The 27,430-nt window shown below is 37.4% G+C and overlaps 1 protein-coding gene across 2 annotated transcripts in view; it reads right to left on the bottom strand.

Annotated features, from left to right (window-relative positions):
- FipoQ (F-box/LRR-repeat protein FipoQ) overlaps nt 1-27,430 on the bottom strand; it is a 177,943-nt gene that overhangs the window by 50,340 nt on the left and 100,173 nt on the right. For both annotated transcript variants that reach the window (XM_090385259.1, XM_090385258.1), the window contains exon 2: nt 10,004-10,214. In XM_090385259.1, the coding sequence (XP_090241385.1) occupies nt 10,004-10,214 (211 nt within the window). The remainder of the gene's footprint in view (nt 1-10,003; nt 10,215-27,430) is intronic.

The following is a 27,430-nucleotide window of genomic DNA, read 5'->3' as shown; positions in this document are numbered from 1 at the left end:
AGAGGGTATTGCAAATTAAAAAGGTACCTACCTGTATTTTCTCAATTATTTTTAAGTGAAAAAATACAGGAAAACAAGTTGATTTGTAATCTTGAACTTGAATTACAGAGAAAAATAAGTTAATCTGTAATTTTTACCTTGAAATTAAATATTTCACTGCACAGAGACAAAGAAATTTAATTTAAAAGAGTTGAAATTTATTAATTTGTTCTGTGAATAGTGTATTGTACAGAGATGAACAACCCTTGAGGGGTTGTGCACATCTGAACTGATGTCTGGTGCCCAGAAAAAAAATGTGAATGTGCACAACTCTTCACAGGTTTCAGAACTATAAATTACTTAAAAAGCAACATGTAAGTTCTTTTAAACCCTTTGTTATTCTCAAGGTCACTAATGACAAAGTTGAGGAGAATTCAAAATGTTAATCATTATAAATCATTTGAATAGTTAATTTTATATAAATTAATGTAAATTATGGCTCTACTAAATTAAACCACCTTTTCTCCACATAGTGAAGTGTTTAATTTCAATATTGTAATACTTGAATGAAAAGCATGCCCTTCCTAACTTATATTATGCATAGTTTTTATTTTTTTTTTTTGTGTATGTTGAAGCTTTTGAATTAGATGTTAAAATTACACAAAATATTACCATTTGAGTGTATGATTTCTAACTAATTTTTTCCTAATCGCCTCCTTTTTTTTAATCAATGGGAAAGTTGTTTTGCACCATGCAGTTTAGTCCAAAAATACCATCAGTATATTTTTATAACAAACATAAAACAATTTTATTTGCAAAAAAAACTTACAATACAAGCCTTTCAACTTATGAAATATATTAGAAGTTTCATAGTATGGAGCTGTTAATTTTGATAAATTAACAGCTCCATAAATTAACAGCTTTATAAATTGATAAATTAACAGCTCCATTCTCAGGGTCACACACCCTGAGAATTTCAGCTGCACACGCACACACACACGGGGACATAGCAGAGCAGTTCACCCAGATAATAAGGCACCCTGACACAATCCCAGAGTCTCTGACTCAAGGAATCACCTACCTGAAGGCTAAGGACAAAGATACCACAAACCCAGTGAAGTATAGACCAATCACCTGTCTCCCAACAATGTACAAGATCCTGAACAGCTGCATAACTAAAAATATATTAAACCATTTGGAGAGCCAGAACATCATGGCTAAGCAGCAAAGAGGATGTAAGCAGATGAGCAAAGGATGCAAGGCACAATTGACCACTGATGCAGCAGTTGTGGAGCAAACCTACTAGAAGCAGTGCAACCTGTAAATGGGCTACATCGACTATTACAAAGCATTTGACTCCATGCCCCATAGCTGGCTGATAGAGATACTGAGGATCTACAAAGTCAACCCAACACTGACACACTTCTTAGAAGTAACCATTGTAAAATGGAGGACTATTATCAAGATCAACAACATCACAACCAGACCTATCACCATCAGAAGAAGAATCTTCCAGGAGGAGTCCCGAGCCCTTCTGTGGTTCTGTTTAGCACCCAACCCACTATCCACCATGCTCAACAATAGCAAGTACAGATATACCCTAAAAGAAGGGAGGAAGAACCTCTACACCCTCTCTCACCTGATGTACATGGATGATATCAAACTGTATGCCACGACCAAGAATCAACTCTAACCCCTACTCCTGATCACGGAAAAGTTCAGCACTGATATCAGGATGCAATTTAGCCTAGACAAATGCAAGACCCATGGATTGCATCAAGGACATCCGGTCAGCCAAAACTAGCAGCTGAAGACTGGTGAAGAGATCGAAGCCATGACAGAGAGAGAGAGAGAGAGAGATCAACAAATATCTGGGATGATACAGGCTCACTAGTTAGAATACAAAGAGATCGAGGCCCACCTGACTGAGAAATACCATCAGAGACTGAGAAACCTGCTAAAATCACAGCTGAATGGCAGGAACATGGTCACAGCCATAAATACCTACACTATCCCAGAACTAGCATACTGTTCAGAATCATAGATTGGACACAACAGTCAGCTGGAGAAGATTATGAGATCCATCAGGATAATGATGACCAAGAGCCACCAACACCACCCAAAGCCCGCCATTAAGAGATTGATCATAGTCCAGCAAGAAAGAGGGAGGGGAATTTACTGACCTCATTAAAAGAATGGGAAATTTACTGACCTCACTGAATAAGAGAAAGGGGAATTTACTCTGACCTCATTGAATAAGATTATAAGAATGTGCAGGATTACTTCCAGAAAAACACAGCACCAATCTACCAACCCAAACAAAGATAGACAAAGGCACACCACACTCAACTTTAACACTTTCCAGATCCTGTTGCAGCAGCATAGTGTCAGTAGTGTCCTTGACAACCCTGCCAACCTTTGTATCGTCTGCAAACTTGGACATTAAGCTTGCTATACCATCATCAATATCATTTATAAATACAGAAAACAATAATGGACCCAACACTGAGCCCTGAGGGACTCCACTAATAACATTAGTCCACGACGAGCAGTGTCCATTGATTACCACTCTCTGTCTTCTTCCCCTCAACCACCCCTTTATCCATAGCAGCAATTTGCCTCCAATGTCACACTGCTCCAATTTGTGTAGCAGTCTTCCATGTGCAACAGTATCAAAAGCCTTTCTAAGATCCAAGTATATAATATCAAAGCTATTCCTTGCATCGAGTTCTTTTGTGACTGCATCATAATATCCAATCAAATTGGTAAGGCAAGACTTCCCCTTAACAAAACCATGCTGTGTCCGAGCTATAACTGAAGTCTTGTCTAAATGATCCTGCAGTGCTTCTTTAAACAGTGCCTCCATTAATTTTCCTGGAACAGAAGTTAAGCACACAGGTCTATAATTACTTGTGTCAGCCTTTGATCCTCCTTTAACAAGGAGATCCCACCCGGACAGAAGAAACAAGAACAGAAAGGTGGGCAAAGAAGGCACTCCATGGGGGACACTACAGTGACTTCTATCAAGACTACATAGATAAGATGGCTTCTAATGCATGGCTCACAATTGGAAACTCTTCCCTGAGACCAAAGGATTCATGCTCACCATCCAAGACCAGGTAATCAACACCAGGAACTATAAGACATACATCACGAAGGACCCTGGAGTGACAGATGATACACATCGATGATGCCACCTGGTCACAGAAACAATCCAGCACATCATCACGGGTTGCAGGGTGATCGCTCAGACAGAGTACACTCTCAGATATGACCAGGTCAGTGGGATAATACATCAGAAACTAATGCAAAAATACCAGTTGATCAAAGAAAGTGTACCGCATTATAAGTACGAACCTTAGCCCTTACTAGAGACCCCTACTTACAAACTATACTGGGACCATGCCGTAGTAACAGACAAGATGATCCTGCACAACAGACCAGACATCACCCTCATTGACAAGAAAGATATGGCTACTTATCTGATCAACATATCGGCGCCCAACACCAGCAACCTTCAGAAAACCAACGAGGAAAAGATCAGGAAATACACAGACCTAAGACAGGAAGTCAGAGAGATGTGGCATATGGAACAAGTAATGACCATCCTGATCACTGTGTCAACCACTGGCATGGTGCCAGAGACTATACGAATACAGCAGAAATACGCTGCCCAGAGAACACTTATATGGAACTCCAGAAAGTCACGATCCTGGACACCTATAGTAAGAGAGTTCCCCAAGCTCTCTTACTATAGTGATAGTAGTGACAATAATAATAGCAACTGGACAACCAACCAACTACTCGTGCACTTGGTACCAGTACCCGTCACAGGGCAGAACAGTCCCATAAAGGAAAAAAGTTTTTAAATAATAATAATAAATAATGCCATAACAGAGGGAGACCTACAAATATCTGGGAATGCAGGCTCAGCAGTTAGAGAACAAGGAAACCAAGGCCTGCCTGATTGAAAAATACTATCAGAAACTCAGAAGCCCACTTAAAGCAAAGCTGACCAGAAGGAACACAATTAATGCCATAAACATTTATGCAGTCCCAGTGCTAACATACTCCTTCAGGATTGTAGAACGGACTAACACAAGCTGGAGGAGATCATGAGAAAGAAAAGGCTAGTGATGACCAACAGCTGCCAACACTACCAAAATTTAGCTGAGGGACTGACTATAGCTCGGAAAGAAGGAGGAAGGGGCCTGAAAGACCTCACAAAGCAACAAAAGAAAGTGATTGAGAATCTGAGAGATTACTTCTAGAAAAACACAGCATCACTCTATCAGGCCATAAGGAAGATAGACACATGGCATACCCCATTCAATCTATGCAAGGAGATCCCCCTCCTGCCCAGAAAGAAGAAATGAAGACAGAAAGATGGGAAAGAAGACACTCCATGGTAGACACTACAATGATCTCCATCAAAACCATATGGATAAAAATGGCTTCCAATGCATGGCTCACAAGTGGGATGCTCTTCCCTGAGACTGAAGGATTCATGCTCGCCATCCAAGATCAGGTAATCAATACCAGGAACACTACAAAATATATTGCTAAGAAACAGAGAGTGATAGATGACATGTCAACGATGCCACCTGACCCAGAAATAATCCAGCACATCACTGCAGGATGATCATCCAAATGGAGTAGACTCATAGAAACAACCAGGTCACCAGGATAATACATTAGAAGCTAGTGAGGAAATACCAGTTAATCAAAAAAAGTGTACTGTATTACAAGTACAAACCACAGGCTATACTAGAGACCCCAACCCACAAGCTGTACTGGGACTGTGCTATAATAACTGACAAGACGATCCCACACAACAGACCACACATCCTCATCCCACACAACACACCACACATCCACATAGGAAAAAGGAAAAGGTTACCTAGTTGATCAACATAGTGGTGCTCAACATTGGCAACCTCCAGAAACCTATATGAAAAAGATCAGGAACACATTCCTGATTTTTTTACTTCCTAACACAGGAAATAAAAAAATGTGGCATAAGGAACAAGTAATGACCATCTCAATCACTGTCAACCACTGGCATGGTGCCAAACCCTAAACAACAGCCTAGCAGCAATAGGCTGCCAGAGAACACTTAAACCACCCTGTGTACTTAGTACTGGTACCCATCACAGGATGGAAGAAATAACAATAACAAATATCAGTTTATTCCTCAGAACTATGTTGGTTTTTGGTTTTTTTTTTTTTTTTTTTTTTTAGCAACTAAGGCCATATTGCTCCGGGGACATGCGATGGTCATTCCCTGACCTTTCTGCATCCTCCGTATTTGGTGGTCACAGGCTCGAACCCCGGTCTAATCAAGAAGCGTGTGCTACACACTGCCACTCCTACCCACCTGGCTACGGAGGCACCTCAGAGCTATGTATATAGAGTAAGTTGAAGCCATTCCGTTACGTTACAATCATTAATGCATGAGGTAGGTTGCACAAGAAGCTTGTGTGCATGTATCAGAAATATATCAGAGTGCAGAATGGAAAAAGCTAACTGACATAATTAACTGAAAAAGCTAACTTCGGCCTCTTGTCCTGATGTCCTGAAAAGACTTCTTGGGACAATCTGATGTCCTGGTTTCAGACAACTCTGCTTATTTGGTGGACAACAAAAATCATCTTGGGTAGAATCATTTTTCTGATTTATTTTTTGTATAGTTTTATACCTTGATGTATTGTGTATTCACTGTTGTTATTAACAATGTTGTTAATTCTTGTCAGTGCACATGCACATCATGCATATCTATAAATGAGTTTCATCATCATCAGCCATTTTCAATCCACTACAGGATGAAGGCCTCTCCAGCAACTTTCCAGTTCCTTCTGTTTTGTGCAATGGCCATCCATTTACTACCCACAAACTCATGAATTTTATCTATGCTTCTAAAAAATTTGGTTTTCTCTTTCATTCTCGACGTTACTTTTCTTCTAAACAGCTGTTCACTCTGTACAAATCGTAAATCCACCCTACCATGGAATATTATTCCCACATCTGGGGCAGTGCCCTAAAACCTCTCAGGCTTCTAGATTACATTCAGAAGAGGGCAATTAGGTTGATTAATGACTCCTCCCTAACAGAGTCTCTCCACTCACTGTCTCATAGACATACTGTTTCTGCTGCATGCCTTTTCTGCAGATACTTCCATGGGCACTGTTCTTCTGAATCGGCTTCCATAATTCCTGCTGTCTCTTTCAAAACAGTCCGAACACGTGCCGCCGCCAGCCAACATCCATTTACTGTCCAACTTCAAACTCACAAAACCAACTTTTCATCTTCCTTGTTTATTCATTCAACTGCCGATTTCTGGAACAACCTTCTTTCATACATATTTCCTGAAAATTACAGTCTGCAGAAGTTCAAGTCTAATGTCAACAAATACAAATATCTTCTTTCATCTTCTCAACCTCCAACCCAAGCACGATACAAAGTACTATAGGTTCTAATATCTCTCGTGTTTGGGGTTTTCATGAAAAAAAAAAAAAAACTGCTTGTAGACCTCTCAGGGCCCTTAAGAACTAACTTCAGCAAAGCAGGTTTCCACAAATTGGAAAAAAATCCATTTAAAAAATAATTATACAAATCTAAAAGAACATTGCCATAGTGATGATAAAAACATTTTATAACAACTGTTTGTTTGTTGTTTGTTATTTGGTTTTTAGGAGCATTAGCAACTAAGGCCATATTGCTCCGGGATATGCGTTGGTCATTCTCTGACCTTTCCGCATCCTCCATATTTGGTGGTGACGGGCTCGAACCCCGGTCTAATCAAGAAGCGTGTGCTATGCACTGCTGCTCCTTCCCACCTGGCTATGGAGGCACCTTTTATAACAACTGCCTTGAGAAAGCCCATTCCTGGAGCTTTGTTATCTTTTACCTTAGCAATAGCAAAAGTTAATTCATCCTAGGAGAAAGGGATTTCATTTTCTTCACAACAATACACTTCATTATTCAACTCAATATTTCTCTGTTCCTGATCACAATCCCCAATTCTGGAGACAGTTCATTTAATAAAGACTGCACTGAATCAAAGCAACCTACATAGAAATGATAGTATAACTGAATAACTGATATCATTAAAGTTAATTTTTTCAGTCACTAACTTATAAACTATATTCCTGGGATCAATATTTCCCTGTGTCTTCACATATTTTCAAAGACTCTTTCTTAAATCTATTCAAATTACTATACAATTTTCTTAAATTACTATAATGTTCTCTATTACCATTCTCCAAATCTCTAAGTCCTGACCTTCGACCTTTCTAAAACATCCTTCTAGCTTACCTTACTTCAGTTCTTAACACAGTCAAATCATGGTTCCACCACAGAACTTGACAAGGCCTATTTTAAAATATCCTGAATTTGTTCAGTCTTTATGTCAGTACTACAAGTATTCCAATCAGTCCACTGAGCATATTAAGCATGAACTATGACTGAAAACATATTACATTTCGAGATCTTAATTGCATATCTCTACCAGTTTCATACAAATTCATTAGCACTATTATTAAACTTCAAATCAAAAGTGATGATACAGTGATCACTAGTGCACCAACAATTATGGACTACCAATTTTGTATCACATATGGTAAGGAAAGCTTCCACACATGGGGAGCTTTCAGTGAAAGCTCCCCATGTGTGGAAGAGTAAGCAGCAGTCTGTTCAATATTCACAACAGACCAAACTGAGATGGATAAAAACAACTGCAACTCCTCACCTCAATCATCAATATTTTCACCACTCCATAATGGTGAATTTGCATTAATACTCACAATAATATTCTCAGATCTTAACATGTGATAAACTTTATCTAAATATTCTATACAGAGAGCCAAATTGTAAATAAAAAGTAACAAAATAAACTTTTCCAAAATTCCCTCTTATTGCTGTACATAAAATTATTCACCATGTGAATAATTTCATGAAGTAACATGTATAACAACAAGAGTCCTATTACAAATTACAATTGCTGCCTATGGATTATCTCCATAAGACAAAAATCTACACAAGCCCAGGTAATTCCTGACTATCTTCATAAAAATAGACTCCCTGCAATGATAATAAATCAACATCTTCCTCTTCCATAACTATCAATTACAGAATAACATTCTTTGCAAGCCAGAACATTCACCTGCATGATTCTCAGAGTCTCTTTCTCAAAACAACTATTCATATTTGCTCCTTTTCTTAACTAATTAAAGCATCTTTAAATACTCAGAACATTTTTTATATTCTGCAGCATGATTAGCTTCTACTTTCTTATTTCTGTAATTGACACAGGTTGGAAAATCTTGATATAAAGAATGCCATGTTGAGCACAATGACCACACATCACAATACCCTGATAAATGTGCATAAGACATGAATTTATAACACTGAGTAACTAAATATATCTCATTCACTTAATGTATGACAACCAGTTAATAAAAACACAACCTTTTTACTTAAGATATTTCCTAATCTGTCCATTCACTTCCAAATCCCAATTCTTAGATGTCTTTCCTTTCACTTTATTCACTGCAATCACTTTCCAACACACCTTTCCATACATACTGGATTTAGCATCCTGGATTCTTTTTTTCCCCAAACTTAAAAGTCCCCTTGAAAGGTTACAGATGTGCAATGACTGAAGAAATTTATTCAGAAGGTAACTCAGGAACTATTAGTAATTCCAAAAGATGCATATCAGGAATGCTTACAGAAGTTGCCAGCACATTGCAATTAGTGTATATAGTGTCAAGGAGATTACTTTAAAGAAGAACCATCTGAATAGCCAATAAGTTTCATCATTTCTCCAGTATTACCTACATCAATTTCATTAATAAAAACAGCAGGGGGACTCAGCACTGAACTGCAGGAGCCCACCTGTGACATTGGTCAATGTAGGGCAGTGGCTATTTATAACCATTCTCTGTCTCCATCACACAACCATTCCTTTATTCAGCAGTAAAATGTCACTAATGCCACAGTTCCAAATTATTCAAAATCACAATTCACAAAGAATTATGATAAACGTGAACAAACTTTACTAAAGTCTAAATAAATTATTCAAAATTATTCTTTGCAACTCAGTTCTTTTATGAAAACATGGAACAACCACTGAAAGTCGAACAATGCAGAAATTGCTTTTGGATGGATAAATGTATTTCACACCTGTAAGTGAACAGGCAGTACATTTTTGTGAACAAACAACATTGTAATGGTTAAATTAGTTTATAAGTCAGCAAACTGTGGTCTTCTAACTTGTAAACAAAATAGATGTACAAACAATGGAACCATTCGACTTCACCAAAAAACTCCAAAAAAGCCAAGGTTCATTTGTCTGCCAACAAGTCATGTTGTTGGTCTTCTGGGACTCTAAAGGTATCATCCTTACAGATTATTTCTCAAAAGCCAACAGCATCAATGGAGAACAGTATCAATACTACAGAAACAGCCTGGGAAAATTAAGAGAAGCTATCAAGTTGAAAAGACATGGAAAGCTATCCAAAGGTGTCCCCCCCCCCCCTAGACAACAATGCTCCTGCTCCCAAAATTGCTCTCACAGTGGACTTTTCAATCAGACTTTGAAAATCTGCAGCACCTGCCTTATTCTCCCATCTCTCACCTTCAGACTTCTTTCTCTTCCATAAATGAAGAAACTATTATGGGGCCACAGATTTCTGAGTGAAGAAGCAATTAATGAAGTAGAAGCCTGGCTTTCTGCTCAAAATGAGGAGTTCTATTCAAGAGACTTGAAAAGAGCCTATCCACAGATGAGAAAAATGTTTAGCTCTAGAGGGTAGCTACATAGAGAAAGATAAAATTGTCAACATAGTTTCAAATCTCTAATTCACGTACAACTAGGTAAGGGTATATAATTATTGACTGCCCCTTGTATACATGAACAGGAGACTTCTGACACAATGCACAATATTCATAGAGAGCTGTCTCAATATTTTTGGTCATATAGTGTATTAATATTGATATCTATAAACATTATATGCTTATTTACCAAAACGAATGGCAATTAAAGCTAGTAATGATTCGATGCTTGACACATGAAGTCCTGAGACTTCAGGCCTTAGTGAAACATTGCTCCAAAGACGAGAATCACATGAAATCATTCTCCATTTCTTACAGACTCGAGCCAGCCTACCCACTTCATTGTGTGGTAGATAACCAAATATCTTCAGAAGAACCTTATCTGGAAGTTTTTCAATAGTCTGAAATGGAAACAAAAACAAATTTTAAAGAAGGTCATAATTTTTTATGATTTATTCTATTATGTTCTATAAAAAAATTTTAAAAAATTTAAAATTAAAATTTTTTTATATTCTATAAAAAAATTTATAGAATATAAAAATATTATATTCTATAAAAAATTTTATAATTATTTAACTTTTTGCCATTATTTTCACTATACACCTGGAATATTCCCTTTCCACCCCTAACAACCCTATCCATTCCAGATCACGAATAATCTTTTGATTCACACACAGCCCTGAGGATATTGCTAAGGAAATCTCATATACAGGGACATTCATAAGACAAGCAACTCATAGTGTATTCTCAGTTTTATTTCATTATTATAAATATAAATAAACATTGCAATAAATGTTGAACATGTCCTCCTTCCAAATGTAAGCCAAATTCTTTTCACCATCTTCTCATTCTTTCTTTTGATGAGACTTGATATAGTGTTTGAACAGTTATTGTTAAAATTTCTTTTTAACTACACACACGAAAAAATTAAGAAATGAATTGAGTATACTATATACAGAAAACATTAAGTGAGTGTATATACTGTTAATTACAAAATACATTACATAAGAATATACATTGAATTGCATAATTATATACATTGAATTGAATTTAGTAAGAGTTTACATTGCTTGGGACTTAGGTTATAATATTGGTGACCTTGGCTACCCACCACTGAGTATTCTTTTTCTATATTGTCTATCCCGACTAAACTTGTTGAAATCAACATCTAGATCCCAGACACGTGATAACATCTTCTGAGGAAGAAACCAGTCTGACAGGTGAAGATGTGTTTGAAGAGGGCATAGCTGCAGAGGAGCTTGCAGATGCGCCACTGGGATGCAGTTGCCCAGAAGGAGGGAAGAGGAGATGAGGCCAGCTTTGAGCTTGACCGTTGTGATGAGCCTCCTTTCATCAATGAGCCAAGTGAGCCTTGGGATGTTGAGTGTGTTGGCCATAGTGGTGGTCCAGAGCTGGGGAGGTAGGCTAAGCTTGTGGCAAGCCCACAAGAAGCTAATACTCAGAGGAGAACACTGGAGAATTACTTCTTTTAACTTTCCCTGGTACAAAGGTCAAGCTAACAGATCTGTTAGCTTGACAAAGGGGAATAAAAGAAAGGAAGAGAGAGGGGGATAAAAAATTAAGAGAAGTCTCTGGCAAAGACATGGGTCTTCCTTCCTTTTATCTCCCTCTGTGAATTGGGAATACATTTGCACATCTCTGGTTAATACTATATGGACCTGCTCTTAATCTCAGAAAGCGCTCATAATCATAGTTAAAGTTTGCTTACCTCTTTTTCTGCTTCTTTTAATATAATTAGATAGATCCCATCCACCTAAGTGCCTTTTTTTATATTTAGCTTCAACAATTTCTCCTCCATTGTCCCCTCAGTTATCACAAAATCATTTAGCTCGCCACCAGAATTTGCCCCATTTCTGGCATCCTCATCTCTAAAAAATTACTAATGTCAATGTAGATGCAAGATACCTATTCAGTTTGCTTGCAACCTGAGAAGGATCAACAATTAATCCAGTCAATCTATTGGACCAATGTGATTCAACCTCTTCCTTCTCCTGTTTACATAAGTAAAGAAATCTTTGTTGCTTTCCTTTGCATTCTTTGCCAGAGACTTCTCGTAACCTGCTGTAGCTTACCAAATCCCCTTTGTGACTTCATTGCAAACAAGTTTGTATCTACTTTAGGCATCTTTATCACCCAATAACATGCCTCCCAATGCATTTTGCTTTGCTGCCACAAGTCTCATCCAGTTCATCTGACATCCAATTAGATCTATGCCTTGAACGAACTGGAACTCTTAATTGGTATATAAAGCCCAGTAGCTTCAACGATAACATCCCTGAATGCTTCCCATTTAGAATTTGCTTTGTCTTCTACTTTCTTCTCAGTTATCACATAATCAGTTAGACAAAACAATTTGTCTTCTACGTTCTTCTCAGTTATCACATAATCAGTTAGCTACCAGTTATAATTTTGTATATTTCAGGTATTCTCAATTGCTATAAGCTCCTTCTTGAGTGAATGTAGAAGCAAAATATTGACTAATTTTACAGCTGAAAGCCTTGAAGTACTGTTGATTATCTATTAAGATTCTTAGCAAAGCTTATTATTATTATTATTAGCTATATGGTGCAAGGAAGCCTGAGGCTTATGCTGCACCAGCCAAAAAAAAAAATTCCCTGAGTTACCCTGAGAAAGAAAAGTAGAAGGGAATCACCAAGAAAGAGAAGAATAATGACATCCAGCTCAGGACCCTGGGTGTGCCAAGCCCATACTCACTAGATGTGAGCCCCTGGGGTTATTATCTTAGTACTCACCTCTCCGGGACAGTAAAGGTGTTGACGATTATCGTTAATGTATTTATATTTATAGTAAAGACTAATTTTTGAGTACTTTGAGAGGTGAGTACTAAGATAACACGCTTTGCTAAGAATCTTAATAGATGCAAAATATTTGTTATTAGTCTATCATCAGTAGTTATGCCATTCATATGCAGTGGCCAACCAATGTGGTTCATACCATTCCTTCTAGTAAACATAAGCAAAGAGTGCTTCTCTAATTTGCTTTCCTGTATTTCATTGACAGAAACCCATAAGTTTTGATAGCTGTAATGCTCAGCCAATTTTATGCTGGACTGTACAATTACCCCTAGAGCTTTTTCAAACTCCACTGCTTTGAATTTGGATGTTTTGTTTAGTGTGTAGCGGTTTGTTTTTCTGGGATTAGTACTAGTACTTCCTGAATGTATTTCCTTGCATTTATCATTATTATACTTCAACTGCCATTTTTTAGCCCATTTAGTTACATTGGCCATTATTCTTTTTACCTCCACTAATATATCAGCTGTTTGCAATTAATTTTTAGGTGTAGATTTTTAAAATAATTCTTAAAATTTTGAATTGTTACAATTTAATTTAACTGACAAGAATAATATTGATTTCTGTGTGTACAGATGTCCGTGTTTACTACAATTTTGGGAATTAGATATGACACTGATCTGTTGTATTACCTGAAAATAATAATGTTTCCATGTGCTCATAGATGGCAGTAATGTTGGGGAGGGCTGACATGTTCAACCTTGCCTATCAGCTTCCCACCTCTCTCTCTCTCTCTCTCTCTCTTGCTCTCTTCCCCCCCCCCCTTTCAGTAATGGAAAAAACAGTGTAGTCTGAGTACATGTACAGTTTTACTGCATATCTATTGCATACAGTTTGTTTATGCTATGTTTTGCTTAGCATTGTATTGTTAAAATGTTTAAGTATAGGAAGGGAAATGTCTGAATCACTTTACTATACTTCTGTAATTTTTGTATTTACTACAATAATTTCTGTTATTACCTTTGTGCGTGTGTGTGTGCACGTGCGCTTGTGGTTTATAACAAAAACTCAGAAGAAAACCTACAGTATTACTAAATGTGCATATTCATTGTACTTTGGTTGCAAAAAATTAGTAATCATGATAAAACTTGCACTCCATATGTGCTGTATTACCTCTGCATCACAAATCTGAGAATGTAACTAACTGGGTAAATTAATTAAAAGTATGCCTTTTGCTGTTCTTATGGTGTGGCAAGAACTATACAATCACACTGATGATTGCTATTTCTGCATAACAAAAATATCAGGGATGTCCAGAAAAAGTAAGTAAAGCATCAAATATCCTAATATATCAACTGCAAATAAGCCTGTTCCACATAATGAAGGCTTGTCATTACCAGATTCCCCCAAAATCATGGGATAAAGGAAGCAGTGATGAATATAGTAAGGAGTCTTGTGCTAGAAAAGCTGAATGACTAGTTTGTGATTTAAATTTATCTAAAGAGCAAACAGAACTTTTTGGTTCTAGGTTACAAACAGTAGACACTACTTAAAACAGGAACTAAAATTATATCAAAAACATCACAAAGCATTTTCAAAACCTCTGAATGTTGCAGGAGACATATTTTACTGTATCGCCAGGACTGCATCCCATAGATTTGCAACAGTCTGTGGTGGAGGATCCAAATGATGGATTGTCAATCCACATAATCCCAGAGATGTTCTATAGGATTCAGATCCAAGGAAGCACCTGTAAGTAACCATAAAGAAACAACCCCAGATGGTGATAGCACTCCTTCTCCAAACTTCACAGTTGGGGTGATCATAATGTTTTTATGGACAGTATATTTTTGATTAAAATATTTTAAAATGAATAAGACTCATTTTTAAGATAGTATATGCATTATTCTACACTTGAAATTGGTTATTCATTAAGTTACTAGAATTTAATTCAGTGTATATCTTTTAAAAGAACAATTTTGATATTTTTTTTAATCAGCAAATGAATTTTAGAATTTTCAGCTACTACTCCAGAGGTATGAAAACTTTTTTTGTTGTTTTTTATGGAAAGTGACAATAGTTACTTTCCATAAAAAGCTAAAAATTAAGTTAGAAAATTTAAATTAAAAAAAGTTAAAAGTTAAGTTATGTAATATAACGATTTGGCTAGGTTAAGTTAAACTAAATTTGGTTACCTAAATTAATTTACTGAATTAAATTATTTATCAGCTGTTCATTTGATTAAAAATTATTGATGAATAATGATTAATAGAGTAATAGTCAATAGTGAAGTAAGTAACTATGGATATTGAGTAACAGAAATTGGAGGCAAAGTTATGGAGCACTTTACCCAGTTTGGGTAAAGTGCTCCATAACTTTGATTTCATTAGGTTACAGAAAATAAGATCACTCTTGTACCAGTTTTGCCATACAATTATGCAAGAATTCAAAATAAAGAATAGGCATAGTGCTGGACAACAAGGCATAATAACATATCACATGGTATTTGTACTTTTGTGGTTTTATTTGAAATTACAACAAATAATTTAGGCAGAAGAAAGGCAAACCTAAACAATGAATTTTGTTGGATACTCTGTTCTGTTCCATTTGCTTGTCAGTATGCTAAGTTTCTTAATGTAAGAATTAGCAAAGCTATAAATTATTTAAAGGCACTCTAAATTATCATCACTTGTGGCTCCTAGAAAGCATTATAAATTCAATACTGAAGTTTAGAGAATGAGATTTAATGAGAATGACAGAATAACACTGGTGTTATTCTCTTAATAACACCAGTGTGCAATGCAATATTTGTGAAATTAAATTTTCAATTGCTTATAGCAGGTTGTCTGTTAATGATCAAGCAACAACTTGAACTTATTATTATTAGCCATAGGTGCAAGGAAGCCTGAGGCTTATGCTGCACCAGCCAAAAAAAATTCCCAAGTTACCACGTGTGTGTGTGTGTGAGAGAGAGAAAGAGAGAGAGAGAGAGAGAGAGAGAGAGAGAAGTAGAAGGAAATCATCAAGAAAGGGAAGAATGATGATATCCAGCTCAGGACCCTGAATGTGCCAAGCCCATACTCACCAGATATCAGCCCCTGGGGTTAAACTTATTACATATGAATTTATTCACATAAACATGCACAATATGAACTTATTCACATAATATATAAATACTCTTTTAATACTCTTAATCAATTTTTTAAGTGTCTTACAGCTACTTTCCAGGATGGCAAGGTCAGGCATCCTGCTATTAAGAAAACTTAGTATAATTTTACCTACTACTATCAAGAGCACTTGCAATTGTAACTGACCTCCAGATATCTTAGGTTCCCTTTTAATTAAGATGCAGTTTACAATACTGTACTAATAAACAAAGGTACAAACAAATTTTTTTTGCTTAACACTTTTTATAACCCCAGGGGCTCACATTTGGTGAGTATGGGCTTGGCACGCCCAGGGTCCTGAGCTGGATATCATCATTCTTCTCTTCCTTGGTGATTCCTTTCTACTTCTGACTCTCTCTCTTTCTCTAAGGGTAACTCAGAAATTTTTTTTTTTAGCTGGTGCAGCAAAAGCCTCAGGCTTCCTTGCACCATATGGCTAATAATAATAATAAACATGAACCTAAGACAGGAGATCAAAGAGATGTGGCATATGCAACAAGTTATGACTATCTTTTTTTTTTTCTTTTTTTTTTTTTTTGGCTGATGCTGCATAAGCTTGCTTTCTTGCATTACATGCCACTACTAATGCTAATGCTAGTCCCGATCATCGTGTCAACCACAGGTATAGTGCCAAAGACCCTACATAATAGCCTAGCAGCAATAGGTCTCACAGCAAACACCTACAAGGAACTCCAGACAGTCGCAATCCTGAACACCTGTAGGATAGTCAGAGTTCCTCGATGTAACACCAGACATAACAAAAACCACCCTGTGTACTGATGGCAGCAATACCCATCACGAGGTGAACCCCCAATCAGGGAGAAATAATATGTGGTCTTTATTTTTCACTAATACAGCCATATTATAATGAGGTATCCCAGTTTGTTTGGATTACAGAAAATGTAGTCACTTTAACTATACTCTTAGAGAAACATGTTCAGTTCAAGATGCTAACCATGTTCAGCTGGATGGGATAGCATGCCCAGTGCATTACATTCTCATGCAATTTAATTGGCTAATATCTTATTCAGAAAACCAGTTTAGAAAATAATTATCTATGTTAGAGTTTTTATTTTAACTAGCTTTATGCAAAGTTTGGCATCAGATGCAGGCCATATAGACAGAAATGTGATTATACTGCTGTCACAGCATGGATTTGTTTAAGGGCAATCTTGTCTGATCACTTTGATTGGATACAGTGATGCATTAACAGAGAAATAGATGCAAAAAATAATTCTAATATCATATACTTGGATTTCAGGAAAGGGATGGTTGAGTGGGAGAAGACAGAGAGTGAACACTGCTCTTCATGAACTAATGTTATTGGTGGGCACAGGTCTGAATCCTGGGAGGAATTCAGTGCTGGGCCAATTGTTGTTTTCTGCATTTATTAATGATATTGATGAAGGCATATCAGGCTTAATGTCTAGGTTTGCATATGATACAAAGGTTATCAGGGTGGTTAATAACAGTAATCAAGGTAAGCTACTGCACAAGATCTAGAAAAATTAGGCAGATAAGCTGAGAAATAGTAGTTAAAGTTTAAAATTGAAAAATGCAATGTACTGCTTATATGGGTAGCAGTAATCCCAGATTAACATACCATGTGGTACTACACTATATGAATTTCTCAGAGCAGTGCAGGCAGGCTGCCAGACCAGTTCATGGAATTTTGTCAAAGATATACAGGAACTTTGCTAGCAGGGATATGCAGTGATTTCTCCATTACAGAAGGCCTGCATACAGGCCTGAAGGCCTCATTTTGGGAAGAATGTAGATCTGCTGAAATGGGTGCAGAGAAGAGCAACAAGATTGGTGAAGGGAATAAAAGGGTGAGCTTACCAAGACAGGCTTCAGTTCTGTAAATTGCAGCATCTGGAAACCAGGCACCTGTGGAGTGTTCTGATTGAGGTGATTAGGGCTTTGAATGAATTGAGCAAGCTCAATGCTGATGGCATTATTCCTCTTTCTCAGACTATTCTTATTTCGCATTATTACTAGCCATATAGCGCAAGCCTGAGGCTTATGCTACACTAGCTAAAATAAATTTCCGAGTTACCTTGAGGGAGAGAGAGAGAGAGAGAGAGAGAGAGGTAGAAGGGAATCACCAAGAAAGAGAAAAATGATGATATCCAGCTCAGGACCCTGGGTGTGCCAAGCCCATACTCACCAAATGTGAGCCCCTGGGGATTACACATAAGAGGGGACATAAATTCAAACCTTGGGATGATCACAGGATAGATGTGCAGAAGTTTACCTTCAGCCAGCAGGTAGCTGATTGTTGGAATACAGTTCCATTTTTTGTCGTGGAAGTGGGTAGTGTGAATAAATTCAAGGTAGAACTAGACAAATTATTTGAGGGGATGGACAGATAATGTGGGATTTTTTTTTTTTTTTTTTTTTTGGTTGATGCTTCCTAAGCTTACTTTCTTCCATCATTTGCTGCTACTAATACTAATTATAAAGATTAGAAAATACAGTTTTACCAAAACTGCAACAATAGTTGCAAAATGTATTAAAACTGAAAAAAATAGCTATAATGAAAACTGAAAAGAACTAAAATTAAATTAACAAGCATATTAATTGATAAAACATAATTAGAAAATATTGTACATTTACATGTCTAGCATTTGCTTAATTTGTTTACTAGTTATTAACTTCAAATGTCCAACTAGAAGCCTAGCAACTCTGCCTAAATATGTTAATTCATGCAAAACATATATTAAGTAGTATTAAAAATTATCTGTATGTAAAAAGCGTTTGTTGCATATGGATCGACTGCTGCGTATAGAAAAAAGTTACAGTATGCAACTACTACACGTTGGCCAGTTTATTTATTTATTTTTTTTTTTCAGTTTCAATTTTTGTTTATTTATTTTGTTATTAGTTTTCTGTTTGCAGGAATAACTAATATATGCTAAGTTTTAGCATGTTATCAGCGTTTTAATGATTTTTAACTGTGGTTACAATTTTTTATTCGTTCTGCTGGCGTTCTTACAGGCATAATTGTATCCCCTGATAGAACTGGCAACTCTTTCTATATTTATCCCCTTGTTAGAAGCATTGTCGTTGCCAATAGACGAATCAAGACATCTGCCAGCATCATATTCTTTGAAGCACTGTTCCTCAGACGGTGCTCCGAAAACACAAGGAAGATGCTCCGCAAATCTTTATAAAATAAAAGTATTAAACTCCAATTATTACAACTATGATATTTCCGTATATCACAACTTCTATTTATTGCCTTGAAAATTAGTCATATTTACAATCATCTTTCCCATCTCGCGAAGTGGTGAATTGAAGTAAAATCTGTATTCTACTTTATTATTTATGATCTCTCTCTTACTTTTTTGGATCCACATAAGGCAGTGCTGTATGCAGATCTCTCTCTGGTGTAGGTCACGAAACCAATGACACAGGTGACGATGTGTCATTATTATTAATAATAATTTGTTATTAATAATTGTGCATGTGCACATGGGAAGCTTTGATTATGGAACCCAGCCATTCCTTGCTGCCTATTTATCAGTGTACTCCAAAGTAATTTCTTTGTAAACAATGCCTTAATATGGAAGTACGTTTGCTGCATCAAAAGACTGAATCTCATGGTTACTTTTCGAGGCTCAGGCGATCTCTCTTTGCTTTTGAGAGAGCCTGGTTCCTATTATTAGCATATGTACTCCACTAACTGTTTTATGTTATCGTGAAGCACTTCACTTTTGTGGAATGTGAAAATATACAACCCCAGGGACTCATATCTGGTGAGTATGGGCTTGCCCACCCAGGGTGTTCAGCTGGATATTTCATTCTTCCCTTTCTTGGTGATTCCTTTCTACTTCCTACTCTTGCTCGCTCTCTCTCTCTCTCTCTCTGGGTAACTCGGGATTTTTTTTTTTTTTTTTGGCTGGTGCAGCATAAGCAGTGACCAGATCCTTAGCATTCCAATGCGGGACATCTAGGGGGGTTTCCAACCCCCCCCCTAGAAACAATGTACACTTTTTTTAAATTTTTATATATAAAATATATGTGAATATTTTTATATATAAATAATAATAATAATATTATTATTATTAACCCCAGGGGCTCACATCTAGTGAGTAAGGGCACACCCAGGGTCCTGAGCTGGATATCATCATTCTTCTCTCTTTTGGTGATTCCCTCCTCTCTTTCTCTCTCTCTCTCTCTCTCTCAGGATACTAAAAAAATTTTTTGCCTGGTGCAGCATAAGCCTCAGGCTTCCTTGCACCATATGGCTAATAATAATAATAAAATGTAAATTAAATATATTGACTTCTTTACACTAAACTTATAAAATAAAATATCAAACTTCTTAAAAAATATATTTTTTTATTTTTATTTATTTATTTTTTTTTTTTTTCACAGAAAGGCTCAAATTCAGTATATGGTACCCTCGTGTTATGTTACGTAACAAACAGAAGGTTGCGTGAAGGATGTGAACTGAGAAAAATAATTGTAATTAGAAAGAAAAAACACTTATTAGAGGGGTCATGTTTTTAATGATTTTCATTTTTGTTTAGTGAAAAAAAGGTTAGGTTTTTTCCGCGAAATAATAACAATAATAATAAAAATGCATACTTTTTTATTATTATTTTAATGGCAAACATAATGAAAATGATTTGCATTATGTTTGCCATTAAGTATGGAGACTACATGTCCAATCCGGGACATTTTCCGGGACAGTTTGCAAAGCGGGGCAAACGACTGAAATCCGGGACTTTCCCGCTCAATCCCAGAGGTCTGGTAACTTTAAGCATAAGCCTCAGGTTTCCTTGCACCATATGGCTAATAATAATAATAATCACAGAGTACTCTGTGATGATAATAATAATATGCCCACTGATCTATGGTCAATTTTGTTGCTCCAATCTGATAGGCGCCTCCGTAGCCAGGTGGGAAGGAGCAGCAGTGCGTACCACACACTTCTTGATTAGACCGGGGTTTGAGCCCGTCACCACCAAATATGGAGGATGCGGAAAGGTCAGGGAATGACCACCGCATATTCCGGAGCAATATGGCCTTAGTTGCTAATGCTCCTAAAAACCAAACAACAACAACATCCAATCTGATATCTGTAATAAATATTTAAAATTTAAAAAAAAAAAAAAAAGTAAAAGATAAATTGTGTAAAAAGCAGATATAACGAGTTTTTGTGGGGGAAAAAAAAAAAAAAAAACTGCCGTGGAATCGACCAGCCTAACCCAGCGACAGTGAGAAAAAAAAAATCCCATAAAAGTTCCTTCCTTTATTGTCGGATTCCAAACCCAGTTCTTTTGCATGCTGTTAGGAGTAAGGTTATTATAACTGCGCTATCCTTGAGGGCAATATTTAAATACACTAAAACTATATGAATGTCTACAATAGAAGAACATCACACAGCAAGCAAAGCGACCGGATAGATTGCTATTTTTTTAACACCAGATTTACTGGAATGGAGTGGCGCCGTTGCACCATGAGCCCACTGACAGCGAAAGATTCAGACTTAAGCAATTCCTGTAAGAAGTAAAGTTTTTTAATCTTTTATTTGCGTTTCATTTAATGTAGTTATTGTTCTTTTGATTCACTGCATTTAAAGAAATTAATTTCTATCCCGCATGCTTTCATATTTCACCCCAGGGGCTCACATCTGGTGCGTGTGGGCTTGGAACACCCAGGGTCCTGAGCTGGATATCATCATCCTTCTCTTTCTTGGTGATTCCTTTACTTCTCTCTCTCAGGGTAACTCGGGAATTTTTTTGGCTGGTGCAGCATAAGCCTCAGGCTTCCTTGCACCATGTGGCTAATGATAATAATCCATTCATATGAAATACTCTACGATCTTCTGCATACGTAACCATTACGTATGCAAACTATACGTAAACATTAGAAAATGTCCCCCACCAAAGATATGTCATCTATGGGGGTTTCATGCGCTAAGAACAATAGATAAATAAAGAAATGCCGAAGGAGAATTATATAAACTTCAGCACAAATCCCCAACTTCGAATTAATTTTGCTTTCGTAACTACATGATACGTAAAGCTAGTAAGGATGAAAGTAGGACACAACTTTAAAATATGGGGCTTTGTAGGTCTGTACCTTACCCATATACCCTTGCTTAAAAATAAAAAAATGTAAATGAATGGTTGATGTGAAACATTCAAGTACTCTACTATCTTAATATGAACTTAATACTTAATATGATAAAACTTCCATCTGTCGTTGTGGAAGCTGATAGCTTAAATAAATTCAAGGAAGAAGTGGACAAACGTTTGGAGCGAATGGAGGGGTGAAATGGGAAGGGTTGTTTTTTTTTTATTATATATTTTTTTTTTATGGCTTATAATGTATAAGCTTGGTTTCTTGCATCATATACCCCTGCTAATACTAATTTTTGGAAATGGCTTCGTTTATGAAGCCATAATCGGTAAAGATAAATGAACCCTTTAATGGAACATATGAAACTGCTTTTTCTTATCCAACAACCAAAGAAATATTCGGGATGTATTCCTCTTCATATTCACTCATTTAAAAATCTAATAAATCGTTAATAAATATCAGCTTTTGAAAATATCATCATGTTCCTTTTAATGGCAGGTCCACTTTGACCAACCTAATCACAATAAATTTAATCATTCTAAATGCCCTTAACACTAAAAATCAAATTGACATAATTTACACTGATATTAGTTCTGCATTTGATCCGGTCTCATTAACCTCTCTGCTGAATCTCCTTGAACAATTTTACCCCATCAAAAATCTATTAAATTTCTTGGCCAACCTCCTGTGCCAAACTTCAATAATACACCTCATCGCTCCATATACTCTTCTGGAATCCCTCAGGACGGGAATATTTTAAACCAGTGGATCCCAAACTACTGAGATCCACGGACCCTTTAAAAAATGAAAAAAAAAAAAAAAAAACTAAGTGCACCCCCTATATATACTGTATATGCATATGTTTCTGTGTGGGTATATTTGTATGAACACTAGAGTTCCTGAAAAGAGAATTCGAAGTTTTATGGTACAAACAACCCAACTTTATTCTTATTTTTACATAAATACAATGTATATAATAATAACTTTATTTATCATCAATTTGCTATACATAGAACGAATAATTTGACCAGTTCCAGAGGGTCGTTTCGCGGGCCACCTGGAACTAGTATACGGACCCTCAAGGGTTCGGAGACCCCAGTTTCGGAACCAATGTTTAAACCAATTTAATTTTTAAGTATCATGAGAATTCTGTTTTAGTTATCTCATTTCATTATTATTATTGCTAAATGCTCTAGATAATCTCTAGAGCATGTAGGACTACATCTGCTGCGGCTTTACAGATTCTGTTGTGAAAATTACCAGTACATTATGAGATCCAATACAGATACATGAATTATCATCTAAAGAAAGCACGCCCTGTTTCCTTGGAAGATGTGCAGCTTGATTTGAGTACCTCTTTGGCTTCTGAAAGTAAGCCAAAGTTCCATCCAAGTTTATAAACCTCAAACACGAGAAGTATTAGAACCTATAGTACTTAGTACCGTGCTTGGGTTGGAGGTTGAGAAGACGAAAGAAGATATTTCTTGACATTGGACTTGAACTTCTGTACATTGTAATTTTCAGGAAATACGTATGAAGGAAGGTTGTTCCAAAAAAAGGCAGTTGAATGAAAAAACGAGGAAGATGAAAAGTTGGTTCTGTGAGTTTGAAGTAGGACGGTAAATGGATGTTGGCTGGTGGCGGCGAATGTTTAGACTGTCTTGAAAAAGACAGCGGGAATTACAGAAGCCATTTCAGAAGAACAGTGCCCATGGAAGTATCTGTAGAAAAGGCATGCTGCAGAAAGAGTACGTCTATGAGACAGCGATTGGAGAGACTCTGTTAGAGATGAGTCATTAATTAACCTAACTGTCCTCTTCTGAATGGAATCTAGGAGCCTGAGACAGGTTTTGGGGGCACCGCCCTAGATGTGGGAACAATATTCCATGGTAGGGCAGATTTGCGATTTGTACAGAGTGAACAGCTGTTTGGAAGAAAACTAACGCCGAGAGCGAAAGAGAAAGCCAAGTTTTTTAGATGCAGAGGAAGCAATATTTGTAATGTGTTTGTGCCAAGAGAGATTAGAAGTCAGGGTAATCCCCAAAAGAAATATATATAAACTTGCCTAGAAATCGAAGTGTCGCCATCGGAGTGTCGCATAGGAACAGAAAATCCATTTTGCGAAATATAAGACAGGACTGCATTTTAGAAGGATTGAAATCACCTAAGTCATCTTTGCCCCACTGGAGAATTATCTGGAGATCGGAATTTAAGGAATTGGTAGGGGATATTCGAGAAGTTGAAGCTGATTGAGCAGGGCAAGGTTTCTCAAACTGGAGAGTGGAATGCAATCTGCTATCATCAGCAAAACTATGGATAGGATTTCCAGTCAAGGAAGAAGGTCATTAATATACAAAAGGAAAAGAGAAGAGGAGAAAGAACCGTGGGGGACACAAGCATTAGCGGAGAAGTTCGAAGACAGAGAGCCATCAACCATCACCCTCAGTTAGCGGTCAGAGAGAAAACTGGATAAACAATTATAAAATATTATAATTGGGACTCTCTCTAGTCACTATCTGGCAGAGTAACGGTAGCAAGATTATACACTAGCCGATCCGGAAGCCTCCTAGAAAATTACCAACAGGTTCAGTCCAGTGAATTAACTAGCGGCCGGCCTGCGAATACCGTTTTAGAGCTGTACCCTTGAAATGTAAGGAAGATTGTATCTCACCATGATGTTCATCATAACCTCAAAAGTCATCAGTCATACTGCATGATGGAAGAGATGGGGAAGAGTTGACTGGAACTTAGCTCTGGAGACTAAACATGAGTTCCACCACTTCAAGCCTCCAATAAGCAAAGTGGTGGTATTGCACTGGTTGATGAGATCCATCTACCACCTAGTATTGCCTGGTAACACAGAGGGACAGCATTCCTCCGTTAGGTGTGAGCGCCACACCTCGACCCCTGCTTACGTTAGTTCACACCTGGGTGGTCACCCATAGTGTGTTTGTGCATGGGGGTTATACCCAGGATTACTAATAGTCCCACAATCGTGAAGGTGCAAGCAGAGGATTTGGCTGCCACAGACCGTCCAACCTTCGCCGAAATTGTGTCCACTTGACTTGAGTGTCACCCGAATATCAGCTCCATCAGAGTTTTAGACTCCCAGGTAGCAAACACAGCTTGTCTGGCCTATCTGAAAGAATGTCTGCGACAGCCTCAAGGACCAAGGACGTAGCCAGGTTTTGAAATGAGGGGGTAGAAAAAGGATAAAATAGCCGCCAATTGTTTGTTTGAATGTCATTTTTTTATAGATTTCATCATATGAGAGGGGAGCATTGGCTCCCCCTGTTCTCCCCCATGGCTTTGCCACAGCTAGGCTGTTATGTAGGGTCTTTGCCACCATACCGGATACTACGATCGGGATTGTCGTTACTTGTTGCATATGCCACATCTCTTTGATCTTTGCAGACGATACGAAGGTCGTCAGGCTTGTTAATGATACTAATGACAGTAAGCTGCTGCAACAGGATCTAGAAAGGTTGAGATGGGCTGAGAGGTGGCAACTGTTGTTGTTGTTATTTGGTTTTTAGGAGCATTAGCAACTAAGGCCATATTGCTCCGAGGATATGCGGTGGTCATTCCCTGACCTTTCCGCATCCTCCGTATTTGGTGGTCAAGGGCTTGAACCCCGGTCTAATCAAGAAGCGTGTGCTACGGCACTGTCGCTCCTGCCCACCTGGCTACGGAGGCGCCTAGGTAGCAACTGAAGTTTAACACTGACAAATGTAAAGTACTGCATATGGGAAGCAGTAACCCCAGAGTAACGTATCAACTGTGGTACTGCACTAACAGTGGTAGAGGGTGAAAAGGACCTGAGAATAATTGTGCAGGCAGATATGAAGTTTTCTGAGCAGTGCAGACGGTCTTCAAGAGTAGCTCATAGTGTCTCGTCAATGATATACAGGAATTTTTCTACCATGGATAATTAGGTGATTATCCCCTTGTATAAGGCAATGGTCAGGCCACACCTTGAGTACTGTATACAGGTCTGGAGGCCTCATTTTAAGAAGGATGTAGAGCTGCTGGAACGAGTACAGAGAAGGGCAACAAGATTAGTGAATTGGAACAAAGGGTTGCTCTTACGAAGAAAGGCTGTTTTCCAAATTACAGTGTCTGGAGACTAGGCACCTGCGAGGTGATCTGATTGAGGTGTATAAAGCATTGAATGGTTTGTGCATGCTCAATGCTGATGGGATTCTTCCTCTTGCTCAGAATAATCGTGTGAGAGAGCATAAACTCAAATTGAGGAAAGACAGTTGTAGGATAGACGTGCGGAAGTTTGCCTTTAGCCAGCGGGTGGTTGATTTCTGGAACAAGCTTCCATCTGACGTTGTAGAAGTTGATAACTTAAACAGATTCAAGGCAAAACTAGACAAACATTTGGAGCGAGTGGATGGGTGAAATGAGAAGGGCGTGTGTGTGCGCGTTTTTTTTTTTTTTTTTTCTTTTTTTTGGCTGATGCCATATAAGCTTGCTTTCTTGCATCATGTGCTCTTGCTAATGCTAATCTCCAATCTTAGATTCGTGTACTTCCCGATTTTCTCCTCATGGATTTTCTGGAGGTTGCCAGTGGTGGGCACTGCTATGTCAATCAGATAGGTAGCCTTTTCCTTCTTGTCGACAAAGGGTATGTCCGGTCTGTTATATGGGATAGTCTTGTCTGTTGTTATGGCGCGGTCCTAGTACAGCTTGTGGTTGTGGTCTCTACTACTGCTTGGGTGTTCGTACTTGTAGTACGGTATACTTTCTGTTATTATTATTATTATTAGTAGTAGTAGTTTTTTAATTATATTTTAAGTTTATTTTCTTTCTTTCATCTTGTAAGCTCCTATAGCCATTTCATTGGTTGTCCCGGGGCATGCTTCTCATTGTCAGTGTAATTCTAATCGTTAGAGGTGGTATATCTGGACAAGGTTACGTCTGTCTGTCGCTTTGTCCACTATGCTTCTGGACAAACCTGCGACCAATGATCTGTTTGTCTTTATGTTGCCTCTGTATTATATGGACTCCTGACTAATAGCTAATAAACGGAATTTATTATTTTCGGATTAATATCCAACATTAGGTTAATAGACTTGGGAGAGGACGTTACGTGGTTTACATCCATACGGTAAATTATATATACTGTACTATATATCGGTGGTCTTCAAAGTGGGGTGCGTGCATCCCTAGTGATGCGCGAGATGATCTGTGGGGTGCGCTGATGATCCATGGGGTGATTTGGTAACTAGAGAGAGCGATGCTATCTTTCCATTTGGATCAACGTACCTATGTGTGGTGACTTTCTCTGCAATGATTATTATTAAAACCATGTTTAGAAATAAATTTAACTTGGAACCAGATCTTCGGGTAGCTGTGTCCCAAAATATGAAATCAAGATACACAGCAATAATGCAAAATATTCAAGTACGTACATTGTTCCCACTAAAAAATGCTATTGATTTGATCACTTTGTACTTTAATTTCAATTTCGTTTTTTTTTTTTGCATCGAATTAGATTGTGATGTTTTCAAATTATATGCGATTTTAAAGTGATTCTAGATATAATGCACAACATGTAAATTATTTATAAAT

Source organism: Mastigoproctus giganteus, chromosome 11, assembly GCF_048544385.1.
Source record: "Mastigoproctus giganteus isolate SK-2022 chromosome 11, ASM4854438v1, whole genome shotgun sequence".
Lineage (NCBI taxonomy): Eukaryota > Metazoa > Arthropoda > Arachnida > Uropygi > Thelyphonidae > Mastigoproctus > Mastigoproctus giganteus.
This window is presented reverse-complemented; position numbering and strand designations above follow the sequence as displayed.